The 24,430-nt window shown below is 37.8% G+C and overlaps 1 protein-coding gene across 1 annotated transcript; it reads left to right on the top strand.

The window, feature by feature from the left end:
- The first annotated feature begins 5,964 nt into the window (after positions 1 to 5,964).
- On the top strand, positions 5,965 to 23,174 carry LOC132141355 (voltage-dependent calcium channel gamma-4 subunit-like). Its single transcript, XM_059550801.1, has 4 exons — positions 5,965 to 6,436; positions 17,064 to 17,147; positions 17,267 to 17,407; positions 21,153 to 23,174. Exons 1-4 carry the CDS (start codon positions 6,220 to 6,222, stop codon positions 21,671 to 21,673), a joined length of 963 nt encoding a protein of 320 aa, XP_059406784.1. The 5' UTR covers positions 5,965 to 6,219; the 3' UTR covers positions 21,674 to 23,174.
- Positions 23,175 to 24,430: the final 1,256 nt, after the last annotated feature.

Here is a 24,430-nt window from a genome sequence, read left to right as displayed (position 1 = left end):
GGTTCCTCAAGTCTCTTCACTGACGGCAAAACAAAGCTCATTATGTTGTTTACAGTAGAATTATAGCAGATATGACAGCCTACATTGTAGTTGTACAATCATATTGCTCACTTCCCCCTTAATAGAAGATTATTCTTTTTTTGTTTTTCACTGAAATGCACATTTCCAAGCTGAAGAGGTTAAAGAATCGAGGAGGATATTATCAGCCCGGCGTCGATAAAGCTGATATCGATTTTCTCTCTGATGTTAATGAGAAGATTCCCTATAGCGCCTTCAGGGACGCGTAACAATACTCAAACCGTGTAGTGGGTCTTCAGTCGAGTTATTACGCCTAGAGGTCTTGACATCTGTGCTCAAGACGTTTTTATTTACATGAAAGCTGTTGTGGAATATAAAGATTCATATGTGAAGGAAAGGGTTTGAAAAAAAAAAACACGATGCTTTGATTTCACTAACAGCATTCATCACTGATGTTACTTGAGGGATTAAAACGAGTCATTCAAGTCATGTGTTCACTAGTATTGAGAAATATCTGATTTATGGATCTGTGTTTCTGGCTTCAGTGCAGTGTTCCAGCTGTGTTATTTACACACACACACACACACACACACACACACACACACACACACACACACACACCATATCTCCAAATAACACTTTTTTCCCCCTCTCCCTCTCAGAATGTTCTTCTTTCCAAAACAGAGCTGTTGGATAATCAGTTTTTACGCTATATTCTTTAATCATAGTCATTATTAAAATAATCTTCATAATGTGGATGATTTGATGTAATATTTTCATGTAACATATTTAGTTCTCATTGTATCACAATGTACAGCACATTTCTTCTACTGACCAGAGTACAAAGCCAATGAAACACATTTCACATTTGTTGCATAGCGACCATCTGTTATGCCAGGGATTATAACTTCTGGTGGAAGGATGTACACTTATGAATATGCTTGATAAAATAATATTAAGATTAGTACGTATTTTGACTCATTGTTGGCACTTATTGCATGAGATTTAAGATCAAAAAGTCCTACCGACCCAAAACATTTGAGCAGTAATGTGTGTCAGTTTTTGTAACAGCAAACATAAACGCATATGCAGACGGGGTGTCAGTTCGGTCCTTCATGGAAAGGTCAAGGTGAAATATGCACAGAACCTTGTTTCAGTGAGTGCTTTCTAAAAATGATGCCGTAGAAAGGTCAGAGTGCTGACCTTTTTTTTTTGTTGGTCCACTTGTCAGACAATGCGGCCTCTCCTTGAAGAGCATCACGCTCAACCTGCAGTCATAATTGGTGTTAACATCATGTTTTCAGGCTTATTTCACACCTACCACTCTTCAGTTACCACAGATGCATCCTGGCAACATAATCTCCAGTGTTTTAATTTACACGGCATACATCAATATACAGCTGTGAAGACACATGGGGTTTGTCTGTGGCTATGATGTTATAAAAGTTGAAATAAAGGCAATAACATATCAGAAGAGTTTGTGCTGTCATCATCTCTCCATTAATGTTGCTTGTACTTGGGTTAGGTTTATTCCCCCATACCCCTTGCTTTAGGTATTAAACTACAATGTGTATTTCATCCCACATAGTTTGTGATTAAGACATGAATGATACCTCAAATCACGTAGCATGCTGAGGAGAGGTGTGCTATTGCTTCTTTGTCCAATCAAATGACCAAAAGATTCCTATAGACTTACACCAAAGGATGCCCTTGTGCCATTTCTAGACAGCAGGATATCATAGAGACTTGGAGGTGGGCTCTTTTGATTGGGCCAGTGAGCAACTACTTAGCAACCACCAGAACACTTTAGCAACACCCTAGCAACTGCAAAGTAACATGTTAAAAACCTTGCACAACATCTTAGCAACTCCCTAGCCACCACCAAGATGTCAGTTTTGCACTGGCTAACACAACATACTTTTTTTTCACAAAGTTTAGTTCTATAGTATATAAATTCTATTATAAACTACTCTACTATATTCTCCATTTTCAAACTGCCTGTCCAATGTTGGTTTCTCTATTCTGTTCTATTCTCAATAAATTTTTTCAAACTGCTTGTCCTATGTTGGTTCCCAGGAATAACTGAAGCATATTCTATTCTATTCTATTCTATTCTATTCTCCATTTTACAAACCTTTTGTCCTATGTAGGTTCTCGGGGATGCTTTAGCTTTATTCTATTCTGTTCTGTTCTATTCTATTCTATCCTCAACTTTCAAGTCAAGTTCATGTTCATGTTCAAGTTGAGCTTTATTGTCATTCTGCTACGTGTGTGGACATACAGTGGAACAAAATGTTGTGCCTCACAGGACCCCGGTGCTACATAAATACAGACGTACAGCAATTTAGTAAAACAGTATAAACCTATACACAACTAACCTAACAGATTTTGACTATAAATATGCTATATATAAATGTTAAATACATAAGCTAAAAAAATACAGACTATACGAATGCTTCACATAAATACTGCACCTAGAAACATCGCAAGTCAAGCAGCTGGCTGGGGAACAGTGCAAGATGATTTGTAGTGCAGGAGCATGTAAACACACATCTTACTGAGTCTTTTGTGAGATTATGTACATACAGTAGTGTGTATAAAAAGTGTCTAGTGTGCATAGAGGAGAATTTCACAAAAAAACACACAAAAAGATTGTTTCAGACATTTTTTCTGTGATGTTGAAAGGTTGGGTGGGTGTTTGAGTTGGTGGTGGGGGGGGGTGCTGGGGGGAGGAGGTGAGATGGTCAATGTTTCTGGAGGTAGGGGGTTTGTGTGTGGTGTCAGAGGAGGACAGGGTGATTTGAGTTCAGGGCTCTCACAGCCCGGGGTTAAAAAGCGATTGAGCAGTCTGGCGGAGCGGGCTCTGATGCTCTTGTACCGTCTTCCTGATGGTGGGAGCTGGAAGAGACTGTGGGAGGGATGGGTGGGGTCCTTCATGATACTGTTGGCTTTGCTAGAGTATTGTGTGAGGAAAATGTCCAGGATGGAGGGCAGAGGGGCACCGATGATCTTTGCAGCTGTATTCACTGTCTGCTGGAGTGCTTTGCGGTCTGCTGCACTACAGTTCCCATACCAGACAGTGATGCAGCTGGTCAGCACACTCTCTATGGTTCCTCTGTAGAATCTGGTGAGGATGGGTGGAGGGAGATGGCGGAGATGGCAGAGAAAGTGTAGGCGCTGTTGTGCCTTCTTGGAGAGTGACATGGTGTTGGTGATCCAGGTGAGATCCTCTGTGATGTGCTCTCTCAATAATTTAGTGCTGCTGACTCTTTCGACAGTCGAGCTCTCGATGGTCAGTGGGGGGTGGTCAACAGAGTTTCTCCTGAAGTCCATCACAACCTCCTTTGTCTTCTCCAGATTGAGGGACAGGTTGTTAGTGCATCACCATTCAGCCAGCTGTGCCACTTCCTCCCTGTAGTGCATTTCATCGCTGTTGCTGATGAGACCTACCACAGTTGTGTGATTCACAAACTTGATGATGTGGTTGGAGCTGAACTTAGCAATGCAGTCTTAGGTCAGCAGTGTGAAGAGCAGCGGGCTGAGCACAGAGCCTTGTGGGGCACCTGTTCCGAACTGTTTGTCCTATGTATGTTCTCAGGGGTGGTGGAACCCATTTTCTTCTCTTATATTCCAAACAGCTTGTCCTATGTAGGTTCTCCGGAATGCTAAAGCCTATTCTATTCTATTCTCAATTTTACAAATTGCTTGTCCTAAGTAGGTTCTCAGGGATGCTGGAGATATTCTATTCTATATCATTCTATTCTATATCATTCTATTCTATTCTATTTCCCATTTTCAAAACAGCTTGTCCTATGTAGGTTCTTCAGGATGCTAAAGCCTGTTCTGTTCTATTCTATTCTAATCTCAATTTTATAAACTACTAGTCCTAAGGAGGTTTTCAGGGATGTTGGAGTCTATTCTATTCTATTATTTTCTATTCATATGTAGGTTCTAGTCATATGTAGGTTAAAACTATGTTTTTTATTATACAAAATGACTAATAAAACCACACACAAGTCAAAAATATGCAAAGTGTAGAAAAACACACTGGTAATCAGAAACATCATGTAAAACGTTTTTTTTTTCCATCTCTTGAAAAGAATGTAGGGAACCAGCTAGCTGTGAATAGATCCTTTCCATTTGCTTGCTATTGATGAAGTCCTGTGTTCATCTCGATCGGCCCAATCAGTGAGTCTGCAGTCAGGGCGCTCTGAGTACTCCAGCCACACATTCTCCATCGATCCACTGGGCTGATCACACACTCATCTGGGGATTCTGCTCGTTTTCTTAGGTACTCCAACTCCACCATACTTATTACACTATAAATATTAAAAAAAACTATCTCCATTCTTAAATGGTAACAGCACACCTGCACTTCTGTTCCGATATTATGGTGTGTGTGTGTGTGTTCCCTGAAAAACATTCATATTGCTAATGGATTTAGAGCCTTCCTTGTTCAATAGTGCCATTTTTGTGTAAAATATGTTAAGATAACAAACAACCTGCTGCTGCAGTAATGTCTGTTTCCCAGGAGAGACTGAATAATCATTTTACTCTGAGGGTCCAAGCGTACTAGATTGAAGGAGAACAGATTTATCAGGTACTTGATGCAAACTCAGTCACAATCACTTTTTAATGGCTCCCAAAGAGAATCCTCAAGGATTCAGAGAACTGTTTCATCTGCTCATGTTGCTTTAATTGCTGGTCAAATGGCTGCTGGTTGGAAGGATGGTATTAATGGTTTATTTACTTCACCTCACCGTAGGCACTACAATTCCCACAAAGCCTTGTCCCTTTATCACAGTAATTTCACTCCTGTTAATTGCACTCAGGTGTCTTCACTTGTTAGTCATTATCCTCCCTATATTAACCAGTCCTTTTCTGTTTGTCTGCATGGAGTCCTTTCTTTCCGTCACCCAGTTTCCTCATCTTCCGAGTTCCTCGTCTTCCGAGTTCCTGTCCCTGTCCCTGTTCCCATTCCTGTTCCTATTCCTGTTTATTTATTTGTTTGTTTGTTTGGATGGATTTTTGGTTTTGACCTCTGCATGTTGGATTCTGAGTTGGATTACCCAAAAAAACCAACACTGCGTTTGGATCTCTCGTCTCCTGCGTTTCACTGGGTCTCCGATCGTAACAGCAGGTCTATGTCAGTTTTTTAAGCAGCAGTTACTAGTGATGATGAAATCATCTATCCATCCGTCTATTTCCCAAAACGCTTGTACTGTAGGGTCACAGGTGATGAAATAATTTCTGGTAGCCTAAAAAATATTTATAATAATAATAATAATAATAATAAAAGATTAGTCAATATTTACTTACTTGCATTTATTATAAATCTTTTCAAATAATTTCTAGAATAAAACCTCCTATCCCATACTTTGTAAGCCACCATTAGTTAATTTACAAAACAATATTAGTTATTTCTGCATTTATTATTAATGTATTAAATGGATCAACCTCATCTGCCATGTCACAACAGATTATATAATATAGATTATAATAGATTTACTTTATATGGATGGGTGTGTGTGTTTACAATAAGTTTAGTAGTAGCCTACATATTATAAATTATATTAGGTTTTCATTAAAAAGAAAAGAAAAAAGTATTTTATGAGTTGATATGTCATATAAGCAGTTATAAGTGGATTTTAGCGAGACTGGAAGGATGTATCGACCAATCAGCAGCCAGAACCAGAACTATACTATAATTTTGTTAAAGCTCTTTGTCGAAAACATACTTTATAGCCCATTTGACTTTTTGTCTTCACTTGTTCTTTCCTTTACTCTTTTAAACTCATTTATAGCAGCGTTCGTTTAAGCATTAAAACCTCCCGTGCGTTTTCCTTCATCATGCTGATGGTGGAGAGATGCGAGAGCATCATCTTATTCTTTAGGCCATGTGTGTTTCTCATTGGTTAGTGTGACTGAAGGTGGGGTTTGAAGATCGCAATCCCAAATCAAAGCCATCTGAGTTTGGAAAAGAGGGATCATGCGATTATAGGAAATGCACGAGGCGGTGATCAAAACTCCTCAGAAAGCATAGAAAAGAAGCAACCCCGACGAGTGAGCTCGCGCAGCTGCTCACTATATAAACAGCAACATGTGGACGAGGCGCGCTCAAGTTTCCTGATCACACTGATTCGACTGTCAGAACAAAGCGGCGCAAACGCGATGTGTGGATTATTATTATTATGAGTGGCCATGGCGTGGTGTGACCGTGGGGTTCAGATGCTGCTGGCCACCGTCGGGGCTTTCGTGGGGTTCAGTCTGATGAGCATCGCCATCGGGACCGACTACTGGCTTTATTCTCGCGCATACATCTGTAACGCCACCAACATCAGCACGGACGAGACGCAGCCCAAGAAGGTCCGCGGAGATCTCACGCACTCCGGGCTCTGGAGGATCTGCTGCATAGAGGGTACCATGTGCTTCACATCCTTTCTTAAGCTTGAGTTTTAAAAGAGAGACAACGAAGTGCATTGTTCAGCATTTGTCTTCACACAAAGAAGTCTTGCTTTAGGAGGCTTTTGTTCTTTATTTGCGTCCAGGTGAACTCAAAACAGATTATTAACACACCCAGATACACGAAAGTGAACAAGAATCACGTTTTTCTTCATAAAACAGGACTTTAGGAAAGATGCAACACAAATGTGAGATCATTTATATCTTCTAGACAGCAAATGAAGAATTCTACTGAAAATCCACTTTTAAAAGTAAAGGTGCTTCTCGATGCCATAGATTAATCGTTTTTGTCTTAACATCTGAAGAACCTTTCTGTTTCACTATATGTATATATGTATGTGTATATATATATATATATATATATATATATATATATATATATATATATATATATATATATATATATATATGTATATATGTATATGTTATATAAAGGCAAGAAGGAGACGGTCTTTAAAGAACCTTTGACTGAATGAACCCAAAATGGCTCTTCTATGACATCGCTGTGAAGAACCTTTTAAGCACTTAAAAGGTGCAGAATAGAGTTTCAATCAAAGTCAGATCTCAGTGCGAGCTCAAATGTTTTCGTTGATCACTGTATGTGCGTCGTCTGACATCCATCATGAGTTTTAGGGAGAAACATCTAAAGCATAGTTCATATCATGCAGTGAAAAAGCAGTGAAATGGTCCTCTGGGTGGCCTTTCATCCACAGGATCTGTCAGCTACTCATCCAAACTCATTCACTGGTCTCGGATCTCTCTCTCTCTTGAGTGAACATAACTTGACGTTCACTTGGAAGGGAGTGAAAATGCGCCCCGTTTCTCTGGGTGCACACCAGCGGGTTTCTTGAATGGACAGAGAGGCGTAATCGAGTCCAGAGATTCTCCTCATAAAACCTCGTCCCTCATTCATGTCTTTCTTGCATTTGATGCTGTTGCTTGGAAACAATATGTCTGAAATCACTATGGTAACGTGGCCAGTGTTTAAAAATAGATGAATCTGTTGCTTCTTATGATTGTCCATGAAAAGGCAAAAGACAGACAGACACAAGAGACAGACGGATGAATAGACAAACAGATGTTTAATAGCCTATATATTTGTATCATTTCGAGAGATGAAAGGTTTTTCCCACAATATATGCAGTTGTGACAGAGCTTTGACTCAGTCAGACTGGTTACATCACACACGCGCTCATAGGCTAAACAAGGACATCAGTGTTGATGAACAGTGGTAACTTATTGCTTATCTTTTAATAAAAGTGGGACGATAACATCGGCAGGCTTTATTTAAAGATCAGAACTCATACCGACAAAAGAAAATCAATTCGTTTCTCAGGAAATCATCGGTAATTAACCACTACTTAGTGTATTGTCATTTTAAAGAATGAAAACATTTGATTTACACCCACTGAAAGAAGACATTTTAAAGTTAACAGCACATAAATCATGGTTTATGCTTATTCATTTGCTTATTTTATTCAAGCTGAAAAAAAAACATGCGTTATTCTATCTAGAATAATACAGTTTTGACCTCATTTCTTGTTGTACCATGTTTCTCATGTACTGTAAATGAAATCTAATTAACAAATAATTAATAATATATTACTTTATAATAAATAAATGACTTTAAACTTTTGCATCACGTAGCAAAAATTTGAAATAAAATAGAATTCTTTTTTTTCTTTTTTAACGTTTATTAAGGTTTTATTAAATTAAAGTTTATTTAGGTGTATTACTTAACTGTACAAAATAAAATAAAATAAAATAAAATAAAATAAATGAGCCCTGAGTGTATTTAATTGCCTATGGTTATTATTCTATGTTTGTAAGATTAGGGGTTATTGGAAGGGAAGAGCTGTCACTGTTGCCATTCCCAGTGTGCGCAACAGATCTGTAATTAAATGCAGTGTCTGAAAGGCCACAGAGTCTCTAATTAGCCACCGGGTTTGACTTCCGCCACGATCCACATTGAATAACACATATTCAATGTCATAACGAGCTTTGAGCATGTGCCAGGTGCCTTACCGCCTTATCGCCCTTCACCTTTCCTGCATAAACCTCAAATAAACAGCCTGAATTAAACAATAATGTCAATGATAGATCTGTGATGGAAATAAATTACAGCTGGAAAATACTGCTTTGTATTTAGTCATTCCTTCTGCTATTAATAGAAATATCTTTTAAGAACAAAAAACAATCATTATTTTTATTTTTAGTGGAAACAACAGTAAATAGAGTCTTTTATTTTTAATTTCATTTTAAATATACATAACAATGTAGACAATCAGCCACTCAACAGTGAGTGATACACAAAATGACAGCAAATAAATAAAACAATAAAAAAATAACCCCCTAAGTACTTGAAATAAAAAGACAAAAATAAATAAATAGACTTAGTTACTCAGAAGACTAAATGACAAAAGATATATAAAACAATCAAATGACACATATATGCAGCTATCTATCTATCTATCTATCTATCTATATATATATATATATATATATATATATATATATATATATAATTCTGCATATTCAAATATACATATTCAAATACATATAGGGAGAATTTTAGTAGATTTGTCTGAGAGTCTGCTTCCTTCTACTAATGAATAGTATTGCTTCAGTATTTATATACTATTATAGTATTTATTTAGTATAATATTTTTGGAATTAGCCTATATTTTTATTTTTCAGTTTTCATTTTAAATATGTTTAAGATTTAGTAATTTTGTTATGTAATTTTGACATTATTATTATTATTATTATTATTTCTGTTCAGCTTTCATTTTATTTTTATTTTGATTTAGTTTTAGTCATTTTAGTACTTCAGTTTATTTCAGTTCGTTGCAAGGAAACATTTCTAATGTTCATTCTCATTCTTCTCATCACTTTTTAATTAATTAATTAATTTATTTATTATTCATTCATTCAATTTTAGATGATTTTAGTTAAGTTGTTATTTTATTTTAAGTTTTTTTGTATGAATAATAGTATGAATAAAAAGCATCATGATGGCATTTTATTGTTACAGTAGAATTTTTTAATTTTCCATGTCACTGCAATGCAAGCGTGTGGCTGTTTGTTGGGACTTTGTTATATGGTTGCTCAAGAATTTAAAGTGACTACAACATTGTTATGCAGTTGCTAGGGTGTTCTGGGTTGTTGCTAGGGGGATGCTAAGTGGTTTCTAATATGTTCTGAGTGCTTTCTAGCCTGCAGTCCCTACTTCAGTGAAAATACATTTGAGATTTGATGTCCAAAGTATAATACTCAGTTTTAGTAGTTCTAACCATAAGTATCCACAATAATAATACTGATACTTGATTGGTTTAACTTCTCGACAAGATGAATGATTGGCTGCCCTTCCCCAATTCACAGTTATGACAAAATGCTGGAGGCTGCAGAAGGCAGGGAATGTGGCAGCTGTTTCCTGGCCGCGCTGGATGTGCCCAGTGGGGATGTGGGTTAGCGAGGCAGGGGTGGGGCTTTTGGCATGGGGGAGACGAGTGTGCTGCTGTCTGCTGTATTAAACCACAATGAAGATGTCAAAGGCATCCTTGGAGACATTATGGAAATCAGATTGTTGGATCAGACCTGAGGTTGCCATGGAGAAGACATGTTCAGCGATGAGCATTGTTACCTCCAGGCAGGCCGCAGGGACCGAGCGCTCATTTTCTCCTCTCTCTCTTCGCTCCCTCTCTGATGTGCCTTCGTGTCAGTCAAGCGAGGTTCCTTATTTTGTCTTTATGAGGCTAGATACACTTCAGTCACTCGGCCAATAACCATCTCCTATAAATCAACAGCCTGAGCGGAGCTTTACATAAGATCCTACGGCTCACCACACTCACTGTACACACTTACAGGAGTTATAAAGTCTGTCAAAGAGCCTGTGTGGATGCACAACGGGGTCTCCAAGTCTGAGAACACACTTGAAATGGCTGATTGGTTTCGTTAAACCTGGAAATAAACAGTGTTGTTAAACATTTTAACTATGAAGGGTGAGATTTTCTCGCTTTCTTTGAGCACCGGATCTTTGGATCATTTTTGGATCATGTTGGTGATCGGGTTTTGTTTTTACAGTTAAATAATTTTAAATGTTTATATTAAATTACAAAAATTATCATTTAAGATGTCTAATAGAGATGCTGAAGGCCTTGCAATCAAATAAACTGGGGACAATACAACAAATAAAGATGTACAATATTTCTGGCATATGAAAACAGAGATGAAATAGAATAAAATAGAATAGAGACGTACAATATTTCTGGCATGTGTGAACCGAGTGATAATAGAATAGAAAACAATAGAATAGAACAGAATAGAATAGAGGTGTACAATATTTCTGGCATGTGTGAACTGAGAGATAATAGAATAGAATGGAATAGAATAGAATAGAGATGTACAATATTTCTGGCATGTGTGAACTGAGAGATAATAGAATAGAATAGAATAGAATAGAATAGAGATGTACAATATTTCTGGCATGTGTGAACCGAGAGATAATAGAATAGAATACAATAGAATAGAACAGAATAGAATAGAGGTGTACAATATTTCTGGCATGTGTGAACTGAGAGGGAATAGAATAGAATAGAATAGAATAGAATAGATATGTAAAATATTTCTGGCATGTGTGAACTGAGAGATAATAGAATAGAATAGAATAGAATAGGTTAGAGTAGAATAGAATAGAGATGTACAATATTTCTGGCATGTGTGTACTCAGAGATAATAGAATAGAATAGAATAGAATAGAGATGTACAATATTTCTGGCATGTGTGAACTGAGAGATAATAGAATAGAATAGAATAGAATAGAATAGAATAGAATAGAGATGTACAATATTTCTGGAATGTGTGAACCGAGAGATAATAGAATATAATGGAATAGAATAGAATAGAGATGTACAATATTTCTGGCATGTGTAAACCTAGAGAAGAGAAGAGAAGAGAAGAGAAGAGAAGAGAAGAGAAGAGAAGAGAGATGTACAGTATTTCTGTTATATGTAAATCGAGAGAGAATAGAATAGAATAGAATAGAATAGAATAGAATAGAATAGAATAGAATAGAATAGCATAAAATATTCATGGCATATGTAAAAAGTGAATAGTATAAAGAATAAAATAAAATAGACTCCAATAGAAAAGAAAAAGATTGTATTCCTGTCATATGTAAAAGAGAGCAGTGTTCGAATTGAGTCAAAGCTCTTGGGGGGTCCCCCAACCCCCCCCCCCCCCCCCCCCCCCCAAAAAAAAAACAACTAATAATATACATATTTGTATTTATTTATTTCATATAATAATATAATTTACTTTACTTTACTTGTGAATTTAATTTACTTTGTGTGTTTCATAACATGTTTTTGCAGCTGAGCATTTACTATGTAAAATTAAATAAAAATCTATGAAATAACAAGATGGCTCTTCTTTTCTTTCCCTTGTCCATATCTGAGAAAATAATGTAAGATGTAAGTTGTAATATTATATTTGTTGTCGTTACTGTGAATATATTTAAGAAAGCACTCCATGTTATTCATGCTACTTATTAAGGTTATTAATGGTGATATACTTTGAACAGTGCACATGTAGGCATTTTATTTCATTAAAAAAACTAATTTATCTTGAATGTAGTTACATAACCCTTTCATATTTTCAAGCAGAAGTTGTCATAGTTGGGTAAACTTCTATAGTGGTGAATGAGAGTATATGTTTAAATATATGTTTTGTCACAATAGTGTTTCTACAAGAGGGAAAAATAGAAATAATTTGATACGATTACGATGCTGATGACCATTAATCAATTTTGATCTCTTGATTCACTATCAATTCACATGAATAGGCCTACTGTACTTACTTTTCTTGGGTTAAACTCGGTATTTTCTTGCATTAATTAATATTCACTTGTGTGTGCTTATACGAGTATCTTTTTAAAATGTATAATCTAGTGTTTGATCATGTCTAAATATTTATTTAAATGCAAAACCTAAAAATAAGTAAGCAGTTATGACCTGCAATACTCTTTTGAGCAACTAGAGTATGTATATTTATTAGAGTGGGTAAACAATGGCATTGCAAATGGAAATTATTATTTTTCTGGCCACAAAATGACTTTAATTTGCCTCTTTGCATTGAATTTAAAATCCTTTTCTCCACTTAACCTTAAATACTACACTAATTGTATTAGGCTATACATAATAATGGAAAATAGGATACAATTCATAACAAAAACGGTTGATCTGCATGTTTGTCTTCGGCGTAATAATCAATGCATGTGTGTCTCACGCACAATTCGTGAGAGTTAGCAACCCTGCTTTATCATCGTTGACACAAAAAAAGCCTTCACCTGATGAACATTTTCATCAGTAATAATGTCCTTAATTAAATTAACACTGTTTTTGAGCAGTTAAGGTTACTAGATTTAAAATGATTTGTTTAATTCAGAATTGGTGCAATGCTAGCTCCAAACAAGATTCTATTTTTCTCAGAATTACGTTAGATGGCTAATTACAACTAACAAGCCGATAGTGAGCTAGCATCATAAGATAAAAAAAAACAACTATTGACAGACCAAGATTATAAGTGACTCTCTGATTCTAAGATAAACACTTATTCAGTAGCAATAAATTAGGTGTACCAAACAATCATAAAACAAAGAAATATTATCTTACCGTTATCGTGAGGTAAAATAATGACGAAGGATCACTCTGTCAGCCAATCACACAGCGACTTCGCGCCCGCAGTCTGTAAATTCCTTCAGAAAACAGCGTGTGGCGCACTTGAGCTTATTTTCAGATGCACATCTAATTTGAAGTAGCGTTTTATGGGAGCGGCACTTTTTACAGTCTATGGAGCGGCAGCGCAATACTTTGGTAAAATATAGATAGATAGGGCTTTGTCAAATATTGTTTCTATTTTAGTTTTAATGAAAAACCAGGGGACCCCCCAAGGTCATTTTTTTGGGCCTTATGGGGGGTCCCTTGATGCTTATGGGGGGTCCCGGACCCCCCCAGCCCCCCCTCAATTCGAACACTGAAAGAGAGTAAATAGAATAGAATAGAATAGAATAGTCTTTTGTCATTATAAACAGGTGCAATTGATCTCTACTTTGGCTTCTCCCTTGTAATTAATAAAGAAATCAAAAGAACAATACTTATAACCAATAGATAAATAAATGACAATAAAATATGTAACAGCTATATAAAAGCTATTGTTGCATTATCCATATTAAAATGCATGAGCCATGAACATTCTGTTTTTTTTTTGTTTTTTTTCGACAGACAAAGTATAGATTAACATAATATCACATTAATTATCTGTCATAATAATACTAATTATAAGCCAATGTTAGTGGTTAACATTTCTGCATGTGCATCACTAATTAGAAAGCAAATCTTAAGTGCAGACTGGGAAAAAGGATTATTGTTTCTCCTCAGATTTTTACTGAAGAGCATCCCTTTGTTGACGGACTTTATTACACAGTTTTTGTCTTAAGGGGTTCTAAGGATATGTTAAATTAAATCTATTGCTTTTATTCAAAGCGACTTAACAGTGCATTCAGGCTATCAATTTATACCTATCATGTTTTCCCGGAGAATCGAACCCCCAACCTTGCGCTTGATAGTTCAATGTTCTACCACTTGAGCTACAGGAACATTATGTTGTGACCCAAGAGCGAGATTTATTCTGAGGTTTATTAGTTTTGACAAAGTTCTGATCTCACTGTGTACCTTTTATAAATATTTTTTGAAAGACTTGTTCAGACTGATTAAAAATTCTCATACTGAAATGCAATTTTAACTTTGTAAGAACCAATGTATTCAGATTCAGAATGACATGGAGTTGACATCACATTTTACTTTAGTAATGTGACATACTTTAGACTAGAGTGAAATAGGACATTTCAAAAGAAAACAGCATAGGATATAACTTCACACTTTGGTAATTGATTAAATGATGAAAAGTGGTCTCTGAATAAGACCACAAACGTGTATTTTAAAAAACTGAATATGGATCTCTAACTGTATCTTATAGCTCGAAAAAAAAAAAAACGTTAATAAAAAAATAACACTCTAATCAGCTAATAAACTCAAAACACCTGCAAAGGCCTTTAAATGGTCTCTCAGTCTAGTTCTGTAGGCTACACAATCATGGGCAAGACTGCTGACTTGACAGTTGTCCAAAAGACAACCATTGACACCTTGCACAAGGAGGGCAAGACACAAAAGGTCACTGCAAAAGAGGCTGGCTGTTCACAGAGCTCTGTGTCCAAGCAAGTTAATAGAGAGGAGAAGGGAAGGAAAAGATGTGGTAGAAAAAAGTATACAAGCAATAGGGATAACCGCACCCTGGAGAGGATTGTGAAACAAAACCCATTCAAAAATGTGGGGGTGATTCACAAAGAGTGGACTGCAGCTGGAGTCAGTGCTTCAAGAACCACTACGCACAGACGTATGCAAGCCATGGGTTTCAGCTGTCACATTCCTTGTGTCAAGCCAATCTTGAACAACAGACAGAGTCAGAAGCATCTAAAAACAAAAAGGACTGGACTGCTGCTGAGTGGTCCACAGTTATGTTCTCTGATGAAAGTAAGTTTTGAATTTCCTTTGGAAATCAGGGTCCCAGAGTCTGGAGGAAGAGAGGAGAGACACACAATCCACGTTGCTTGAGGTCCAGTGTAAAGTTTCCACAGTCAGTCCTGGTTTGGGGTGCCATGTCATCTGCTAGTGTTGGTCCATTGTGTTTTGTGAGGTCCAAGGTCAACACAGCCGTATACCAGGAAGTTTTAGAGCACTTCATGCTTCCTGCTGCTGACCAACTTTATGGAGATGCAGATTTCATTTTCCATCAGGACTTGGCACCTGCACACAGTGCCAAAGCTACCAGTACCTGGTTTAAGGACCATGGTATCCCTGTTCTTAATTGGCCAGCAAACTTGCCTGACCTTATCTTAGAAAATCTTTGGGGTATTGTGAAGAGGAAGATGCGATATGCCAGACCCAAGAATGCAGAAGAGCTGAAGGCCACTATCAGAGCAACCTGGGCTCTCATAACACCTGAACAGTGCCTCTGACCGATCGACTCCATGCCACGCTGCATTGCTGCAGTAATTCAGGCAAAAGGAGCCCAAACTAAGTATTGAGTGCTGTACATGCTCATAATTTTAATGTTCATACTTTTGAGTTGGCCAAGATTTCTAAAAATCCTTTCTTTGTTTCGGTCTTAAGTTATATTCTAATTTTCTGAGATACTGAATTTGGGATTTTGCTTATTTGTCAGTTATAATCATCAAAATTAAAAGAAATAAACATTTGAAATATATGAGTCTGTGTGTAATGAATGAATATAACACATCTGTGACATAATGTTTCAGATTCAAGTTATATATTGTTTTACTTCACAATATTTTACAGAGATTTTTTTTCTTTTTTACAATGACTAGACTAGAAAAAACATGCCCCACTTTCTCAGACCTATTTAATACTAATTAATTTGCTCTTTTTTTTAACACTAGACCCAATTAATGGCATGCTGGGCCACACAAAAGCTGTGTCACAGGGAGTAGACTCCACCTGGAGACAGAGAGAGGGAGGGAGGTTTGCAATGTGACACTTTATGTTGTATGTTAAGACCTTAAAGTCTTGCCAAGTTGATTCATCATTTGGAAATGTCACATTATGGAATTAAAATTGGTAGTGAATATGGTTTTATACCAGCTTTTCTTTTTTTACATTTTAAATACAGAAAATGGCCATAAAACTTTTTTCTTTTGTTTTTGAGATTGCCTTTTCTGGTAAATACACCATACACATTTCTCATCACATAGAATCGTTTTTGTTTTTTGTTTTTTTACACGAGATGCCATAAAAATATATCCAACTGCAGAGCCGCAGTTCTGATGAATGGAAAAGAAGGCAGGGTTTCAAAACTCGTTTTTTAAATATGCAATGTTCATATGCAAGATGCTGAAAAACACTGCTAGCCAACAGAATCAAAATTATGCTATAGAAAAATTGCGCTTACATACAAATTTAAAACTGTATTGGAGTATTTACAGCATTTTGGATTTAAACCATATTGCAATGCTGAGCCTATTGGATAGACATCTAGCACATGTTCACAGAGAAAAATAATTAAAAGGCCCAGTGGAACACAAAAATGCATTCTGTGCAAACCTGATTTTACTGTAAACAGCACAGAGTAATTGCATCATCTGCTTCAGAAAAGGCACAAAGCAGACTTCTTACTTAAGTGTGTGTTAGACCTTGTACATGCTCATACCGGTAATCTTATGCTTTGTTCACACATAGCATCAAAACTGTAATTTACTGGTAATTTTCCAGAAAGGGTTGTATGTGTGAAAGCCCCGGTTGACTTTAAAATATGTCACTGAACAATTACAAGGCTTAAAATTGTATCATCTACTGCTTCATAACAGAAAAAATTCATACCAAATGCAGGATGTTTTTTGTTATTTGTTTAATAGTTTGTTCTGCTGCCTAGTATTCTCACTTATGATTGGAGATTTGCATTGTTTCCAGGTCTTCATGACTCTAAACTTGACCATTTGCATATTTCTGTAGGTCTCAACAAAGGAAGTTGTTACCGAATCAATCATTTCCCAGATGACAATGATTATGACACAGACAGCTCTGAATATCTCTTACGTGAGTGACTCTCTCTTCAGAAATGTTACAGTGTTACTGTCTATATCTCAATGTTCTTATTGTGCACCTTTAGATATCTTGCTAAAGTAAAAGCCGTGTTTATATGTGTGTGTTAACAGGTATCGTGCGTGCCTCCAGTGTGTTCCCCATCCTCAGTACCATTCTGCTGTTGCTGGGGGGGCTATGTGTCGGGATAGGACGCATCTACACCAAGATGAACAACATATTACTCAGTGCAGGGATACTATTTGTGGCAGCAGGTAAACTTGCTAATGACCACATGCTAACATGCACACGGGGTCTTTTAACTCACTTAAGACACTTTTAGCACCATTATCAAATACAATTTGTTAACTGAATATAACTGGAACTTAAGGTAACACTTTAGAATAGGTTACACTTGTTAACTATTATCTACAACATTTCTCTCAATAAATTCTTAATTTGCTGCTTATTTATAGTTAGTAAGGTAGTTGTTAGGTTTAGGTATTGGATAAGATAAGGGATGTAGAATAAGGTCAAGTAGAATAAGGCATTAATATGTTCTTAATTCACGCTAATTCATGGCTAATATTCTAGTAATATGCATGCTAATAAGCAACTAATAGGTGTTACCTATTCTAAAGTGTTACCGAACTGAATATAGGAGAATTTCTATGCTCTGATAGCACAACTTATCCCTGCTGTTACTGGTAGGTGAACTGGAACTAAGGTGGTGACAACACCCCCACATTTTTAGCTGTTATTCAACTGAATTTTGTGGGTTGATATTGCTTGTTCTAAAAGCGCATTCCTTTTATTCACTATATTTTCATCACCTGATTCACCTACTGTAAGGTTGGTGAAAAGACTTGGCCGGTCATGGATTTCCTAGATTCGGCAATTGCAATTGTTGCTAATTACCACAATATACTGTATCAGCATGTCTACAATATTGGAAAGGTCAAGATCCACAAGTAAAGCAAGTGGTTAATTGGGGCCAATTGGACCATGCCAGTGTAATGGAGGCTAGCTCCAAAGAATTGTCCAGTAAACCTCACTTTCCTGGCCTCAAGACTAGAGACTATGTTCTTTAGCATTCTTGTTAGCATTCCCATCACACATGACAGTTGACACTGGTTCAAATCTCTCTCAGAGTGGTGCGAATAAGACCAGTTACATTGGTAAGAGCTATGCAGGCAGACCTCACTCCCTTGGCTTCAAGAGGCATACTAGCAATTGATTCTAGAGGCTGTGGTATTTTGCGTCTTTGTTAGCAAATTGCCTCCCATGCTGGTTGACACTAGAGGGTGACATGGGAGTGGATTTTCAAATCTGTCTGTCCCACTCCTGCAAAAAAAAATCCCATCCCGTCCCAATCCCACGGAAAAACTGGGGGAAAATCCCGTTCCGTCCCAAAACCAGAAGAATGATTCCCGTTCCCGCCCACTCCCGGATTGTATATTTTTTGGCTGGAATCTTTCAGTTACAGTAAAAGAAAGAAAATACAGTAGGCTACAGATCACAGCATGGCAACTTTAGTCAAATAAAATTTTTAAAATGTATATATGTACAGTATATACATTGCACACACATTAAATTTCATGTAAATCATCCATGCTAACCTGGGTCACGCTCAAATTCACATGACCCAGGCGGCAGAAACTGCATCTTGTTTGCTTTAGCCTAATTATTTTATTGGTTTCATTGTTATTCGGAGTGCACACAAATAAACGTCGAAAGATTGATTACTTTTATCTGTATGACCAAAAAACGACGGAGTATTTTGACAAAAAATTCCCTCTGCTCTGAGCATTTAATAATCACTCCGCGCACACTGATACCAGAAACACCGCTCCACCTTCACTCCGTGGATAAAGTATTTCAGTGTATTTCATTGTTATGTTCATAACGAAGCCTATATTAAAATAAAAAATAAAATAACAGGAGTTTCAAAGTGGCTTAGGCTATTGTGTGCAAACTTTTTTTATCCTTATCACATGCCAAACTATTAACATTGTCAGCATTAAAAGGTATAATTGCTGCATTCTGCTCTGAAAATTTTGTTTGTGATGAAAATAACAGTACACTTTCGTCATTTATTTTATCTACAGATCGATGTATTTCTTACAGATTTCTGCTTATTCAAAATCAGAGACAGATGAAGTAGCACTGTAAGATTACTTTTTTAAATGCATTACTGGGAAAGCGACTGCGTATGAATGTGCTGAATCTGTTTAAATTATTCTTTAACCTGAAAATATTCAGTAAAAGCAGACAGACTAACTCCTTGAGAACTAGCCTATAACTTCCCGCTCGGTTATTGCCGTCATTATAACCTTCTGATCGGAGAGATCCAATTGTACTCGTGATGAAGCGTGCTTGGAGTGAGAGAACCACGACACTCCGACTTTTAAAAAATCTGCTCCTCGCTCCAGTCAGAATCACACCGCTCCTCTCAAATACTCTTGTCTGGTGAATGCGGCGCTCAGAAAAAGCACAGGTCAGAGCAGCGCGCGAATGAAACATTTAAAAGCACATGTAAATGAGAGAGTAACTCTAGCGCTGAGTTAATACTGCTGTTAATGATGTGGTGTTGTTCAGTAGCTATATAATGGAGAAGCCAGAACTGCAGCTGATAGAATGAGCGCTGCAGCACGATACTACATTTCTTCAAAAGCAGATTGTAGAGACATATTTATCGTCCACGATCAAAAATCTTTATATCGCACACCCCTAGTTTATAGTTTATTTATATAAAAGGTAGGCTATATATGTGTATAAAGTTGGGGATCCAAGTGTATTCCCGGTCCCGCTCACTCCCGCTGACATTTTTTCCCGTCCCGTCCCAATCCCGTGATTAATAGTGATTTTGTTCCCAATCACGCTGGATTCCCGTGACCCACGGAAATCCCGAAAAATGTCAGCCTCTAGTTGACACTGGTTTAAATCTTGGTGCCATGACCCCAGATGGGAGTGAGCTTTAGGATGGAGAGTGTAACAGAGGCAAGCTTTGCAGGTTAACCTTATTCCCCTGGCCTGAAGGCTAGAGGCTTTGTTCTTTAGCATCCTTGTTAATATTCTTGTTACACATGACAGTTGACACTTTTTCAAATCCCTAACAGAGGAGTGCGAGTAGGACCTGTTGGTGCTGTGGCCCAAATAGGAGTGAGGTTTAGGGGGTAAGTGACAGAGGCAAGCAAATAAGAGCTATGCACATAGACCTCCCTCCCTTGACCTCAAGAGGCATATGAGCAACTGATGTTAGAGTCTTTGGTCTTTAGCATTTTTAGCAAATGGCCTTCCATTCTGTTTCAAATCCTAGTGCCATGACCCAGATCGGAGTGAGATTTAGGGTAACAGAGGCAAGCTGTGCAGGTAAACCTCACTCACCTTGCTTCAAAGCTAGAGGTTGTGTTCTCTCCTTGTTAGTATTCCCGCCACACAGCATCCTTCTCAAGTGGCACAAGTAAGACTAAATACATTGGTGCCATGACCCAAATAGGAGTGAGGTTTAGGAGTGAGTTACAGAGACAACTAGTAAGAGCTGTGCACATAGACTTCACTTCCTTGGCCTCCAGAGGCACACTAGGAACTGGTGTTAAGCATCCTTGTTAGTGGATGGCCTCTCATGCTGGTTGAGACTGGTTCAAATCTTGGTGCCTTGACCCGGATGGGAGTGAACTTTGGGGTGATTGTAACAGAAGCAAGCTGTGCAGGTAAACTTCACTCCCCTGGCCTCAAGAGGCACACCACCAACTCATGCTTGAGGCTGCAGTATATTGTATAGTTTAGCTCCAGTCTTTATTATACACACCTGAATCATCCAATCATTGTGAAAATTACCAACAAATGTGTTATAGTAGGTTTGGCTACCCCGACTTACACAAACTAGCATAAACATATGCTGCTCAGAAGACATGTGCAGCCTGTGCCAAGTGCCATGTCTACCTTATTATAAACCCCTGAGAAAATCTATCCCATTTTGTCTTAAATCTGTGTTGTGTTGTGTTTTGTGTCTGGCAGGTTTGAGCAACATTATTGGTATAATCGTCTACATCTCCAGCAATGCCGGTGACCCCAGTGACAAACGAGACGAAGACAAGAAGAACCAGTATAACTATGGTTGGTCGTTCTACTTCGGAGCGCTCTCTTTCATTGTGGCCGAGGCGGTGGCTGTTCTGGCTGTCAGTATCTACATTGAGAAGAGCAAGGAAGTACGATTCAAAGCACACCGTGACTTCATCAAAGCTACCTCGTCCTCTTCACCGTATTCTCGCATACCTAGCTTTCGCTATCGTCGACGGCACTCGCGCTCCAGCTCTCGTTCAACGCAAGCATCTCGTGAAGCATCACCTGTGGGCATGAAGAGGATGAGCTCGGTGCCTGTTGGAGAGATCAACATGTACACATTGACAAGAGACCCCCTCAAGTCAGGGACGGACAGCTCCTACAGCCCAGACCACGATTCAGGATTCCTCCAAGTACACAACTGCTTTCCCAAAGACCTTAATGATGGGATCAACAGGAGGACAACACCTGTATGAGGGTACACACTGGAATGGAAAAGATAATGTTAAGGCCATACTGAATGGATAGCCATCAGGTCTCAGTGGCCTGTGGCAGATGCCAGTGGAAGGATACTCATTGGTCAAGCCAGTCAACCATTGACGTCTCTCATCGGTGAAGGAGAATCAGGAAAGAAGTTAAGAAGGAAAGATTTCATCTTAACATTCAACAAACATTTTAAACATTCTAATTTGTTTTTCTGCTTGCTTGGTCCTCACATATAAACTGAACATTTCAGAGATACTAATCTTCCATCAAAGGGCAAGACATGCAAATGTAAAATGGATGGTCTTTGGCAGATATTAAGAACTTTGAGAAAGCCAGTCCATTCCCTTGGTTGATAAATATCCTTTTGTTTGTCAGTACAGTGCCATACTCTCAATGTATACCAATGTGATAATGACTCTCACAGTATGAGATGGTGCTAACATAGGCTCACAGCTGAAGCCTTCCCACTACTGTGTGTTCAGTACAGACTTAAATTTAATACTGTTTGTGTCATATGTTTGTAGCCACAGTTGTCTATTCAGTGTGCCTATCATCTTAGCAGTATCAACTGCTCAGACTTACTCTGGAACCACTTTGCAACAGCGCAAAACTGTATTCCTCTCTTTTTGTTGTTGTTGTTAACTAGAAATATCAGTTGTATTACTAAATAATCACTGGGACAATTTAGTTTAGGAGATTTATGACTACTAATAGTGTATAAACACCCTGCTGAAAAGACCAGCTTGGATTTTCATGATGTTCTGACTGGTATGTTATGGTCTGGTGCTTTCCTATGTGGCGAACCTGCTTAGACATGATGTTCATCAGCAAAATTTGACCAAGGAAGTTTTGCTGGTTTAAGTTAGCATGATATAGCATTTGCAACCTATTTTATTTTTGTAATATTTCATATTTCTGAATGAAAAGCTGGATTGGACTTTGCCCATTGGAAAGTCTGAAAAGTTTACTCACGTTCCAAAAAAATAAAATAAAATAAAAATTCCAATAATGTCCAGCCATCTATTTTCCAAATAAAGAATATGAATGAGATTTGGGGCTGTAGTTAACCAGAATTTTCTCTTTATTCATCTCCATGATACCAGTTGCAATCATCAGACTGGAAAAGAAGATTATCAGTGAATAATAACTTGGATTACTAATGGACTACTATTATGATGCTTTTATGTCAAGTGAACCCAATGGCTTATACACAATATTCCAATTGACTGAACCACTGAGTCACCTGAGAAGAAAATCAGTCCAATAAATGAATCATTCCAACTGTTTGTGTGAACTTGATTGTACAAAATACACTGAAATTATCTAAATTAAAAGAACGATTTGATCTCAAATCAGAAGCTCAACAACCCCCGTTGTCATTCAGTTTGGTTATATGGAAAAGGGTGGCCAGGATATTTCTTTAAACAAATGAGTATCAGTGTAAAGTTAATGGAGCATGAGCAGAGCCAGACCAGTGGGTGAAACATAGGCTACGTTCACACTGCAGGCTGAAACGACCCAATTCCGATTTTTTTGCCCCTATGCGACCTGTATCTGATCTTTTCATGACAGTCTGAACGACACAGATCCGATCTTTTCAAATGTGACCCAGGCCACTTGGGTATGTGGTCCTGAATCCGATACGTATCCGATCTTTTGAAATGTTACCTCCGTCTGAACGCCCAGGCCACATGTATCCGACCCGTACATCATTGATACGCTACAAACGTCATACGTCTGCGTTGAAGTAGGCGGGAACGAGAAGATAAACTGATGAAATATGTATTAATGAAGCCACTTACATCAGTATCCCACCACTCCTGGCTGCGACTCCGCACCCACACGTTTCTCTGTACCGACGTTGCTAACACTGCTCCACAAAACGCCATGGCCAAAAACCTCGCTCTCCTCCTTCTTTTTGATTTTCTTCTTAAAATGAGAAGATTGTAATTGTGCTGGCTCCATTGGGAAAATAACTTTAATATTGCAAAAAGAGCTCCGCTGTTGACTACACTGTTGTTGACATTCATGTTTAACGTTAGCTACTTCCGCAAACAACGAGTGACGCCGTTGGGCGTTGAGTACTCTTCTGCGCATGCGGGTCAGTTCTGGGTCATTTCACGTTCACACAGGAGATCACAAAAGATCGCATTTAATTGGAAATGTGAACGGCCTTGCAAAAAAATCAAATTTTTTCAAAAAATCGGAATTGAGCATTAAGCCCTGCAGTGTGAACGTAGCCTTACATTACTTTGGTGGCATCAACCAAAAAGGAAAATTATTTCAGATGCATTTTTTTTTAAAGATTACAAAGACAGGGAAAGACTATAGAGACATTTTTCCATGTGCACTGATGAGTCATGCGGAATAATGCACAATAAGCCCAGAGATGTTTATTAAGCAAATAATAGAGTTTTGATTTTTCATTGTGTTTAAGCTAGTTCAGAAGTCTGGTTTCGACTCCAGGGTTCCTTGAATAGCACCAGCATCCAAAACACATCATATGATGGTGACCAGCTCTAATGGTCTTTTCAGCAGGGAAATATAGCAGTATTCAACCGGCCTCAAGTTTTATACTATCACTTTGATTTCTGACTGCCATTGATAGTAGTTGTGTCAGTAGTTAACCAGTGTCATCGCTTTGTGAATCAGTCAAAGAGTGATGTAATTCCTCAGCCTTCATCTCCATCGAGGGATTTCACCTCTACTAAAACTCTTTGCCTGAATGTGAGTGATGGCTGTGCAAC

Source organism: Carassius carassius, chromosome 1 (assembly GCF_963082965.1).
Source record: "Carassius carassius chromosome 1, fCarCar2.1, whole genome shotgun sequence".
NCBI classification, from domain to species: Eukaryota; Metazoa; Chordata; class Actinopteri; order Cypriniformes; family Cyprinidae; genus Carassius; species Carassius carassius.
Note: the sequence above shows the minus strand (reverse complement) of the source record. Positions and strands in the feature narration are given on the sequence as shown.

What these genes read in the sequence shown, in the direction of transcription:
- LOC132141355 (XM_059550801.1), top strand. Translation starts at nt 6,220, where the DNA reads ATGGCGTGGTGTGACCGTGGGGTTCAGATGCTGCTGGCCACCGTCGGG. An exon ending in GAGGATCTGCTGCATAGAGG is followed by an intron (nt 6,437 to 17,063) that starts GTACCATGTGCT and finishes ATATTTCTGTAG; the next exon opens with GTCTCAACAAAGGAAGTTGT. An exon ending in GATACTATTTGTGGCAGCAG is followed by an intron (nt 17,408 to 21,152) that starts GTAAACTTGCTA and finishes TGTGTCTGGCAG; the next exon opens with GTTTGAGCAACATTATTGGT.